Source organism: Engystomops pustulosus, chromosome 4 (assembly GCF_040894005.1).
Source record: "Engystomops pustulosus chromosome 4, aEngPut4.maternal, whole genome shotgun sequence".
Taxonomy (NCBI): Eukaryota; Metazoa; Chordata; class Amphibia; order Anura; family Leptodactylidae; genus Engystomops; species Engystomops pustulosus.
Window position 1 is genome coordinate 57,622,169 of NC_092414.1, and position 12,437 is coordinate 57,634,605.

The 12,437-nt window shown below is 41.3% G+C and overlaps 1 protein-coding gene across 3 annotated transcripts in view; it reads right to left on the reverse strand.

The window, feature by feature from the left end:
• Positions 1 to 12,437, reverse strand: part of LOC140126470 (uncharacterized) — a 26,479-nt gene continuing 14,042 nt past the window's right edge. For 2 of the 3 annotated variants that reach the window (XM_072145973.1, XM_072145975.1), the window contains exons 8-17: positions 11,645 to 11,684; positions 10,211 to 10,260; positions 8,774 to 8,813; positions 7,188 to 7,237; positions 6,869 to 6,954; positions 5,323 to 5,427; positions 5,053 to 5,139; positions 2,043 to 2,102; positions 1,795 to 1,903; positions 1 to 1,159 (exon numbers count right to left, since the gene is read on the reverse strand). In XM_072145973.1, coding sequence (XP_072002074.1) covers positions 1,796 to 1,903; positions 2,043 to 2,102; positions 5,053 to 5,139; positions 5,323 to 5,427; positions 6,869 to 6,954; positions 7,188 to 7,237; positions 8,774 to 8,813; positions 10,211 to 10,260; positions 11,645 to 11,684 — 626 coding nt within the window. In that variant the 3' untranslated portion in view covers positions 1 to 1,159; position 1,795. The remainder of the gene's footprint in view (positions 1,160 to 1,794; positions 1,904 to 2,042; positions 2,103 to 5,052; positions 5,140 to 5,322; positions 5,428 to 6,868; positions 6,955 to 7,187; positions 7,238 to 8,773; positions 8,814 to 10,210; positions 10,261 to 11,644; positions 11,685 to 12,437) is intronic. The other variant, XM_072145974.1, reaches the window with a different exon arrangement.

The window sequence follows — 12,437 nt, forward strand, 5'->3', positions numbered from 1 at the left end:
TAATTTTTCTTACCCTTTAGTGAAAAGATGCAATAAAATACAACAATCTTTACAACAATATTCTTCATATTGGTATTTCTTATTTCATAAATAGTATTTCTCATGCAATAAATAGTAACAATCCACAATTCTTTCAGAGTCATACCGTCTAGGGGAGAAGACCTTTTTAACTGGGTCTAGTCCCGTGGTATTTACCTATCTAACAAAGAGTCTGTAGTGCCAGCTGTGTCATGTACAGGTCTCTCATGCGAATCAAATATAGATCTATTTATATATATATATATAGTGCGTGTGCTAGATGTTGTTCCACCGCCTATCACATGTCCACATTTAAGTCTATGGGCTGATGCACATGACCCTGGATTCCAGGCTTTTGTATGGTCATCAATGTGTGAGCAGCGCTCATGACACATGGGACTGCGGTTGGTATCCGAGGCCTGCACATACATTTTTAGAGTAAAAAAACATTGCATGAATATGTTTCTTTGAACCAATAGTTTTTCTGTGTTTTGACGTTTTGCTCCAACGGTCTTACTGGTGGCAGCCAGGGCCACATCAGCAGAAATCTCATATTATACAACCAAAGATGCAAGAATTTTCATAAACCCAGCCATGGTTTCCTCCCTGTGGACAGGACGCTGCATGCACCAGAAGAGAACATGACCACACTAAGTAAATCATGGCTGGGTTTCTGGAAAGGGAAAGACTACACAGGGCGTTTGCATTCATGTATTCTATAGTTTCAGGATACAGCAGACGGCCCTGTTTGTAGTAAAGTGGTTTCCCTGCTGAAGTAGTGCATCACGATGGCTGCTACACCACAAGTGTAATGATGTGAAAAAGCTGATCGAAAGGGATCTCCAGGCTCAGATCACCTATGTGGATAGGTCTAGCTTTTGCCTAGAACACCCCTTTAAGTAATCACAGCTCCATAGCATGGTAGGATCGCATCATTTTTAGAATAAGTAGGGATTCTTCTGGCAAGTCTTATTATATCTGAAAAGACAACTTTAGATGGACACATTCTTTTCTATATGTACCAGAACCCAACTCCATCAAAAAACAGACTCCTGTATATATTATATATTCAATTTCAGCATGATCTTGTAGCATATATTGAACTCATCCATCAATATCCTAGGCTCCTCAGATTATACACCTAGAATAAAAAGAAAACAATGTATAGTCTACAGCCAGACACTAAGGATTCAATCTTACACTAGATCCTTCCAATAATACAGATTTCTTCATAGATACCATTCTTCAGGTAAGGACTGATCAACTGAATGGCCTTTAAAAATAAGTATATACGGTAGGTTTCTAGGACATCCATGAAAGATGGACAAGTTTCTTTGAACTTGACCGCAAGGAAAAGCAGCAGTGGTATCAATATGCAGCACCCATGTGCCACGACTCGACCGTGGCACCTTACAGGTTAATTGCTGTGATCGGCCAGCCCATGAGCAATCTCTATACAGGCTTAGAAGGCATGTATGTTTAATGTAAATGTGCTTGTCCCCTGATGGGGATTTCAGAAACCGAATGATGAAGCTACTGGTTATCAACAGGTCCCCGTCTCTTGTCTGGCAGCAGCGCATCGCAAGGGGAAGAGGCAATAAAGTGTTGTAGCTGTATGTAGACATGCCAAGGGAAGGGGCACCCTTCAGCAGGACAACCAAGCAGAAATTTGCCTGCCTTGCTATATGATCAGAATTGTATTTCTATTCAATGAAAACATTTTAAACAACAGTAAATTCCCTAATCGTTTTCCACTGTGAGGTGGATAAAACTGACCTTAGAAATATCTTTTACCAGACTTCTCTATCAAACGCAGCATAGGATGGTGGAGAAACATCTCACTCGTATTAGTGCTTATGTCTTTCAAAATTGCAGATACCTCCGCCTATTCAGAAGATAAAAGACACACAGCTTCAGAAGCTTCATTATATATCAAAGTGTAAGTGAGCACAAGCAAAGCTGGAGGACGACAAATATACCACCTCTTCCACATTGCTTGGAGGCAGCAAGGTAATGTTACTTACCAGTGTTGGAGGCACTGATAACACAGGACCTGTACATGAACCTGTAGGACTGTCAGGAGGCTGCAAGACAAACACCAAGCTGCTATAAAAGGTCCAAGAATGGGCCAAATGTGCTTTCCAATAAATGACTTCACAACATGGAATTATTTTTCTGCAATTTAAACACAGGATTGCAGTACACTGTGGACGTACTATTACTGACTGTAATAGAGGATGCCGAATGGCAGCTATACGACTACAAATATACAAAAATGCTCACAGCGCAATTAATAGCCCCAAAGGCAACACAGGTAAACGGATAAGTAAATATCGGAGGGTGTAGGTATATGTAGTGGGATTCTCAGATCCCTCTGTAAGCTGCAGCATCCAATGGCGTCCAGATCCGCCTTGGACCGGATAGGTAAATGGATCATAAAATCAAGCAGTGCTTTTTCTGTTTTATCAAAGACAATGCTTTTCGAGGGCGGGCAGCTTTCTTCATCAGGTCCAGAAAACAATTGTACCATAAAGAATGTATAAATATATAAATATGTGCGGGTAAAGAAATATATTACAAAATCACAAGCCCTAATATGCTTAGTAAATAGTTTACTGTCGGGAGAGATTATGATGTATTTGTAAAATGTAGCACTTTATTGTAAATAGAATATCCTCCTTCTAATATAGATAGAAAATATGAAATCATACAGTGTCATGAGAGGGAAGGTAACATGTTTATGTTTGCACTATTATTAGCACTTTTTTCTGGAGAAGATAGGGGGATTATTACCCCTTCTCTTCATGTTAAATATATAATGGAAATACATGTATATGCACTTTCAATAATTGTTTGTATGTTTGGAATATTGCACTTTATTTATATGAATATTTTTGCACTTTAGGTATAGAAATTTATATCATATTTTGATAGTACTTATTGGTTTCCTGCACTTTATATGAGATATATATATAAATAGCCACAGAAAAATATATTTATAAAAACATAATATTTGTGACTCCACTTTGGGCTACACATACTTCCCAACATGTCTTACCTTGATATATGTATGTAAATTGTTACTAGTTTCCTCATCATCATTAATTCTTCCGCGGCCCTCCTTTTTCCTCCTTTCCTTTATTCCCCCTCATTTTTCCCCAGTTTCTCCTTCCTCATTATTTTGGCAGCCTCCCGGATGAATGGGCGCATGCGCAGTAGATGTCTCCGGCCGGCTGGCATCCCCCTGTGACGTCCTTGCACATGACCGGAGATCTGATAGCGCTGTCGGACTCCGAGCGTGCGCACTAGCTCCCGGCATGCCGGAGAATTGTTCGATGCGCATGCGCTAGTGACGTTCATCCGGTTAGGTAAATATATAAGTTCGTACCCCGAGGAAGCGTGGGCGAAACACGCGTTGGGGTGTCCGAGAGCTTCTCCTGCCACACCACATTATGGGTAAGACACTGGTCTTTTACTCTTATTTCCACCAAATGTATTAACTTCAGTTATTGGGTGCATCCCAATTGGGATCTATGCACTTTGGAGATTACATAAAGACAACAATTGTGCTAGGTGTTACTTTTTTGGTGGATATACCCCTTTTGTGTTAGTGAGGTGGGCAGCTAACTCGGACCATACTATTGGAATTCTTCCATTAACATCCATTGTAATTAATTTTGTTTTAATATGTTAATTGAATAAAATTTCTATTTAATTTTATATTTGAGAACTGAGTGGCTCCTCTTTTTCTTATATGGTATTGAATATGTTTGGGAGCGGTTCCGTATTTTGAGGGTGGAGGGCTTGACGCCCAGCCCCATTATGTAGCAAGATGAAGAGGTGGTTTCTGATATTTTTACATCAGCAGGTTGAAGAAAATCTGATGTTTATATATTGCCCTGCCCCAATTTTTTACTTATAAAGTGAACTTTTATATATTTATGTAAATGAAGCACAAGTAACCTGTCTCCATGCTCCTTCTGCGCTCCTATCCCAATATGTGGCAGAAATCTCTCAGGGCAGTGAGCATCAGCTCTGTGCTGCTCTTAGATTTCCAACACTTCTCACCAACTGAATGAAGTGTCAGGTCGCTAGTGCATCCTACCTACATCCTGCATCAAATGTAACAGGGGTGCCAGAATTTGATAAGCTCTGTTCAAGCCAATTCCTGACACTAATACTGCAGCTTCATTCAAGTATTGAGAATGTGTTCCCGATTTTCGTTATCGGTGGAGGTCCAAGTATCAGATCCTACGTTGATCAGACATGCACACGAACGTATGAAAACAGACGTATACAAGTGTAGCATATGCCGCATTCATTTCAATGGGCAATACGGCCATCCATTTCATTGGCTGTATTGTGCACCGTACCGTTTGAGATGTTAAAAATTGAGAGCAGGTCCTATTTTCTCATGTATTTCTGTTCCGTATGCCTCATAGAAGTCTATGGGAATGTATTAAATATAGGATGCTTATGTGTTGTATACGGTTGTGAACCATATGCCGGCGTATATATGTGCAGTATCCAGAACCAGTGGGAGGTGCATTCTGTTAACCATCCATCATTTGCCAAACATACAGCTGTATATACAGAACAGGAAAAAACATACAAGCCCTGTAATGGGAATCTACATGCTCCCAAATCATCCGAAAAGTAAAAACAAAGTTGTGCATGACACTTTATAAGCTCATAACTTTATACTTCCCAGAGATCAGTTTGGGATCTCAATATTAATCTTTATGTGTATTATCTTTTAGGCGCCACAGTGGTGTTGCCATGGCGGCAGGTGGCGCCTTTTATTTTTTGCACTGCTGCAGCAGACATACCCTGGTGCACTAATAAGCTCATTTGCATACATATACTCTTGGATCACTGAAAAACCAGGGAAGTTACATCTGGAAAAGTTACAAGATGAGCTATACAAGGTTTTTGAACTTTGATGGTGATTTGGAAAGCATAATGTAAATAATAAAGCAATATGGCAAACATGAAACCCCCCTTAAAATGGTTTGTATTTTACTGATTACTTACATCAATGTATGGTATTTCTGTTGTCAGTGGATCACAAAAATGCACCCTTTTCATGGTCCTTTGTACAGGTTTGGGGGGACAATTCCACTACACGAATTAGACAGACACTACATGAGTTAGATAGGGTTATTACTTACAGTACATGCAACCGAGACATACAAGACATACAAACACAGACTACAGCATTTTCTGTCTGTAGAGATGGGTCACTGAAGTGTATTAAGGATTAGTAGCCATGTTATGTAACGTCAGCTACCGGGGACCACTTACTGTTTTTTGTGGTCGCCTTGGGTTGGAGATAGGTTCTCTCGTGTGGCCAAAAATGTGACTCCCTCTGTTAACTGGGACTTCTAAGGGGGCAGTAGCAACAGAGATCTGAAATGAAAGAACACAGCAAATAAGAAAATATTAAAAAAAAAATTGCCCATTTTAGGGTCTTAGGATCAAGCCTGATTTTTTAAATTAGCCCACGTGACCCACTGGGAGCAGACTTGTGATTTCCTAGTAATGTCCTGTTGGCTTCCAGAGGATAAAGGGTGCGTGCAGGCATTACTATATGCATGTCCCTCCGTGAAAACCACTCTCTCAGTGGTTGGATCAGGGTTCAGATGTCCTTGCAACCACTGATATGGAAGTTTTTAACATCAAGGCAGTATTAATTGGACACCCCCTTTTATCCTCAGGAAGCCAGCAGGACATGGGAAAACACAGGAAGTCTATAAGCAGTCTCCCACAAGGTCACATAACCCACTGCTCCTATGGACTGTCAAGGCAATTTAAGACCCTTAACTATCCATTGGTCCTTATGGACCTGTGCTTTAATGTCCCAAATCGCCCTTTACCCAAGTCCCTCTGTGCTCGCAATTTAAAATAATAAAAATTATACTTACCTCATTCTGGAGCTCCACGTGACAGCATTCAAGCTGAGCTGTATTTGTATGGCTTCAATGAGTTACTGAACAGGCACGGGGAGCAAAATTCTATATAAGCCTGCCTCTTCCTGCAAACCCTGCCGGATCTTCGTGCCTTAGAGAAAGCTGTGCCTTGCGCCGTTTCAGCGATTTCCCGTTGTGACTCCGGTTCAGTTTTTGACTTCGCTCCTTTGCTGCTTGCCCTGACCCGTTGCTACATCTTGGACTTTGATCCTGTGCTGCCCGTCCAGACCTCCTGCCTATCACCAACTAAGACCTTGGGTGACAGGCAGGAGGTCAGGACGGGCAGGACAGGATCAAAGTCCAAGACGTAGCAACAGGTCAGGGCAAGCAGCAAAGGAGCGAAGTCAAAAACTGAACCGGTGTCACAACGGGAAATCGCAGGGGGCCCGTTATATGGCTTACAGTTTGCGGCCAGATAACAGCCTTCATAGAAGTCTATGGAAACCGGTTATTGTGCAGTAAGTACACGTCTCGCAACACAGTGACCAAGTCAAGCGTCCACCTAGCTTTACATGGAGAGGGGAGGGGTGACTCTACCCAGTCATGTGCTGTGCCAGGCATCTAGTCCAGTTGAACACATGCCCCTTAGGCCTTAATCTCACTCCTAGCAAAGACCACTGCCTGATGCCACTGCCTTCTGTGTTTCTTTGGTTTGATGCCAGACCTTGCTTAAAGAGAAACTGTCAGGCATTATCCTGCCCTATTGTGGGCAGCATACAGTAGTGACAGAGACTTAGAGATATACCACATTTCTGCGGGAGTGAAGTTATTTCTGAGAATCTACGGTTTCATTTTGGTGGCATGAGGCCACAATATCCCCCAAGTGGCTTCAATGCAAAACAGAACCAGACCGGCACTAATCCTCACACTTGTGGAAATACCTTTGCTTCTGATGTTGTGTTACCACAAGGTCTTGGTTGGTTTTGGCCATACAAGTCATTCTTCCTAATTTTGTATACTGGTTTTCCTAGATACAGATAAAACAATATGACAAATATATATACACCATATTTTAAAAAAAAACCTCTAGTAGCTGCTGAAAAAGCAAAAACAATGACAGGTCTGAACTGATGGATAGGTGGCTAAAAGGGAAGTCCTCAATACTTGACAATCCAAACACTATAGAGGAATATGCTATAGTATTTAAGCAGGGAATTATTTGTAGGAAAACATAGCACAAATAAAAAACTGAAAAAGTACCCAATATGAACGTAGAAGCTGATGCACAGTCCACAGGATGGTCCGTCCTCCTAAAAATGAAGAAAGATTTCCTTGTTTTAGAAAAGTGGATACATTTACTTACCTGGCCTGTTGCGATCCCCGAAAGTGCATTATCCGTCCACAATGCACTGTGCCACGATTCACTCAGATTGTGCGCCCGATTTCCTGCATATGTCGCTTCCCTGCTCAGGTCCGCCAGAGTTCACCTTCTTCCCAATGTATGTAAGTGCATTGTCTTGCGTCACAATTTTCAAGTTAAATCCCGTGCTCAGTCCAAATCAGTCGGATCAGCCGACGACAAACCCCCCGATTTCTGTTGCATAAAATTCAGCGCTGCTGTGCCAAAGTCCGATCACCAAACTCCCCCGTTAAATACTTGCCCCAGCGGCGCAATCCCCAAAAACGTCGGAATATCTGTTGAATGTGCGGCCGCGGACCCTTAGTAAATAAGCCCCATTGTGTAGTGATGAGAAACAGTGGATTAGATTTACCATTACTGCCTATATGTTACAAAGCAAATCACTGCTTCTAAGTTCCTATTTGAATGATTGGAAGGACATCAGCAGTAACCTAGTCTGACCACATGTTGGTGCTGCTTCCTGATCCATTCTGTGGGCCATCAGTTGACTCCCAATCAGATACTGAGGATCTTTGGATAAGTTATCAATATTTTTAGAATGAAAAGACCCTTGAAATATGCTGAATGGGTCCTAGTGAGGTTTTTTATTTTGCCGATGCGCCTTTAGGAATGGTCTCTAATATCAAGTTAGCTGGGGTCCAGCATTTAACAGCTCTGCTATCTATGTTTAAAGTCACCATACAAAATGGTGCCTCCAATAGCCCTCAGATCTGCCATACATAAAGGTCATTTCCCCTCTTGCCCTATGCTTGTAAGTTTAGGTTTTCGCATATATATTAAACCAAATTATTTTAACAGCCATCAAATTGTCATATAGCAACATCCCTTTTCATTAGAAAAATGGTTTCATATCGATAAAGAAAATACACGTTTGGTGTCACCTCGGTGTCCATTCAATTTCACTTAAATCGTAAAGTAAATAGTGTAAAGAAAACAACAACAGGCATCTAAGTGGCAAGTACAACCCTATATGGAGCCATTACATGTAAATATTCTACCCCCAATTCTATATAAGGTGTGGGGTGCGCCTAGTGCCTGATATGTTCATTGGGGGCCATTTCCTCCTATGGGTTACGTGCTTTTTTTTTATGAGACCTTTGAGGGAACTTTTTGACCTATACATCCATATATGACTCATATACAACTTCCTCATGCCCATCAGTTGTTTCATTGTTTGGGCCTGCATACTTTTCCTATATATATATATATATGGATAGCATATATTGAGGGCGTTGTGGCAGTACACCATTACTGTGGTATTTGAAGCTTTTTGGGTGGGCCACCTTACCTACACCTGTCCTTATACACTGTGTACCTTGTACTTTTGTTTTTGAATGTCTGTCTTTCCCGGTATCTGAATTAGCCTGGTCTGCCTGGCGGTGGAGCAATAAAACATACTACACAATGGTATAATGAATTCTGGTACCTTTGACTTTCTTCTGGAAGTGACGCTTCCCTAATGAGTCCTGTATTGCAAAATCAATACAAAAAAAATTAAACAGCAGCATATGTGCAACTGAGAATGAAATTCAAAAGTGAGTCTACCTGTAATTTGACCACACAAATCCTTTGGTATCAGCGTTTGATATCGGTTTAACCAATTCATTGTTAGTAGCAGCAGACTATCAAAAATGCATTTACATTCCAGGATTGTAGCTGCACTTGGAGCACTGAAGAGGATGGGGTGTCTGCACGAACTGCTGTATTCTTTGATCTCTGCAGTGAACCCACTCTGCAGCCAATCACCTCTCCTGTAATATCTAACCAGAAGCTTTCTATTGCTCTTCTCAGAACAGAGTGTCTGTGCTGTGTTCAGTGAGATCTCGCACAAGTACACCAAGTCCCACTCCTATCCTAATAAATGCACCTTAGTTCAAAGTCTTTTGCCCCATCCAGGGGACAGATAATTCTACATCTGGGATTATCCATTGGGAGTTGTAAATCAAGAAGCAGAGCCTCCACACCAATACCTTCACCTAGACCTTAAAGGAAATCTACCATAGGGAATCTACTTTTGGAAATAAACCCCATGGTAGATTCCCTGTTGTCCCTGTAGCAGATGCCTTCTTTGATGCAGCTAATGCAGAAATAAAGATTTATTCTTAAATATAAAAGTTCCTTTCAAAGGCTACTGGGGGGGGGGGGGCGTAGAGTAGCCTCAAACAGCTCTGGGGGTGAAGAATATGCCACGCCCCTAGTAGCCACTACGAACCGCTTCTACACGCTCTGACCCGTTTTTCCAGTTAGTCTCCAGCAGTAATTGAGCTCTGCATTTGCGCAGTAACTCCCATCCGTCTTCCAGTGACGCACCAGCAGCGGGGAAACTCTGCATATGCGCAGTAGCTCTCTAGCAGCATGAGCCCAAAGGCAGTGGAAGAGGAGCTACTGCGCTTGCTGCCAGAGACTTGTCAGATTTATGGGCTGTAGAGTGTAGAGGCGGGTCGTAGTCGCTACTGGGGGCGTGGAGTAGCCTTTGCCCCCGAAGCTGTCTGTGGCTACTCCATGCCCCCAGTAGCCTCTGAAATAAATTTGTACATTTAAGGATTAAACTTTTGCAGTAGTTGCATCCAAGAATTTGTTAACAGGATGCAGCTGCTGCAGGGACAGGTAATGTACCATGGGGAATCTTTCCAAAAAGATATTCCTCATGGTAGATTCCCTTTAACATGTGATAGGGAGATGGGTCTGTAGTAATTTGGTGGCAGAGGATCCTTACCCAGGTTGGTTGAAGGTGGTGGCATTATTAGTAACAAGCTGATATCCATATACAGAGGGCTCTATATACAGAGGAAATAGTTTCTACAAAAATTATTTTGTAACGTTTGACATCATTTTTACATATTCACCCAAAATCCATTGTTACCTGGAACTAAAATAGAGGCCGGGTCAAAAAATTGCGGATGATTTAAATGGCTAAAAAGAAAAAAAATGAAGTTTAAGAAATTGAGTTGAATGGCAATTACCGATTGCCCCTTTATAATGTAATATTTTACCACCACAGACATGTTAATACACATACATCAAACATCCATAGTAACCACTTTAAAACAAATGGGAAATGTGCTTGGCACAAAGCAATGGGGCTGCATTGCTCATACAATTAAAAGTGACATCCAGATCTTTTTATTTTTTGCTCTTCCTTTAACCCCTTAAGGGCCAGGCCCTTTTTCGTCTTTGCGTTTTTATTTTTCACTCCCCACCTTCAAAAATCTATAACTTCTGATGACGTTTTCAATGCTTTTATTTTTAGGACTGTGCGACCTTTTGATCACTTTTTATAGAATTTTTTTCTATTTTTCAAAATGGCTAAAAAATGCAATTTGCGACTTCGGGCGCTATTTTCCGCTACGGGGTAAAACGCAGTGAAAAACGGTTATTATATTTTCATAGATCGGGCATTTTCGGACGCGGCGATACCTAATGTGTTTAGGATTTTTACTGTTTATTTATATTTATATCAGTTCTAGGGAAAGGGGGGTGATTTGAATTTTTATGTTTTTTTAATAAATATATATATTTTTTTTACTTTTTTTTATTAATTTTTTTTACTATTTTTCAGACTCCCTAGGGTACTTTAACCCTAGGTTGTCTGATTGATCCTACCATACACTGCCATACTACAGTATGGCAGTATATGGGGATTTTGCATACCATCTATTACAATGTGCAGATCGCACATTGTAATAGATAGCCTCGATCATGACAGCCTCGGATCTTTGTGTGACAACGGATCGCTGCTCCCCGGTGACGTCACGGGGAGTGACGATCTGAGCCAAGATGACGGCGCCCACGCCCGATCGCGGGTGTTAGCGACGGGTGTTTGCTTCATTATGAAGCAAATGCCCGGTGAGTATGAAGAGGGCTCAGCCCGTGAGCCCTCTTCATACTCCTCCATGCGCAGCAAGACATAAGGGTACGTCTTATTGCGCTATGGGGTTAACCATGTTCCAATGCTAATAACCTTTAATAACATAGCACGTACATACAGCGTGGTATGTAATTTTTTGCAGGATGAGCGAACGTTTTCATTGCCATTATTCCAATATTTACTATTGGAGAACGTACAACCTTTTATCATTTTATTCCAATTCTTATGCCTTACAAAATGGGCAATATTTTCCATTATGGGGTTCACTGAACTATAGAACCAGAGATACAAACTAAAGACATTGACGTAGCACATTGTCCCCACTTAGTATTTAACTATATATCTCCAGGTCTATAACTCACAGCCACACCGTTTGAATCTGTAAAAGATAAAAAAAAATTCTATAGTATTACAAAGAAAAAAAATTACCTTGCTTTGGATTCACTGACGCAATCTTCATATACAGGGCCTACATAAAAACAAACATTGATAACCTTTCTTAAAAAACAAATTTGCAGCCAGATATATACATCCCCTACAGGCGTCTATGGTGCTCACCGTTCTGAGCTGTGGCTGCAAAAAACGACATTGCGGCTCTATTTTATATGGATGAGCAGCGCTCACCTCTTCAGTGCACCAGATGTGTGAATGCAGCCTAAGGGCAAGTTCCCATCATCATAACCGGCAGCACTCAGGTTTCGTGGCAAGATAGATTCTTTAGGTTAGTTGTTAAGTTGAATTTGTATGCAAGTCGGAATAACTAACTCCATTAAAAATTTCTTTTGGCCCAATTGACAATTGGATTTTCAAAATTTTGTGCTGTGATGGGACCAAGGATTATGAATCACACTTCATTACAGACACCTTATAGCTGATCAATGTAGCCTGGGACTAGAGTAAAGTATCCAGCGAGCTTCACCAGAGGTCACAGTAGCCAGAGAGGTCCATTTGTAACTAGGGGGTCTTCTAATTCGGTAATAGGGTTGACCACAATTACCAAACTTAAACTGGGTCAGTCCAATCCCTTAATAGGGTGACCTATATTGTACTCACCCTGGTTAAGCCTCACATACTGCTTGAGCCATCGGTCATGTGGCCTTAGCAGTTTCCAGCACTTCTGAGGCTCACACTCAGTAATGAGTCCAGGTTACAGCTTGACCACTGACCTGCCAAAAGTTCAGGGATGTCACCAGAAGGATTTTATGTTCCTGAAATGCTTTAC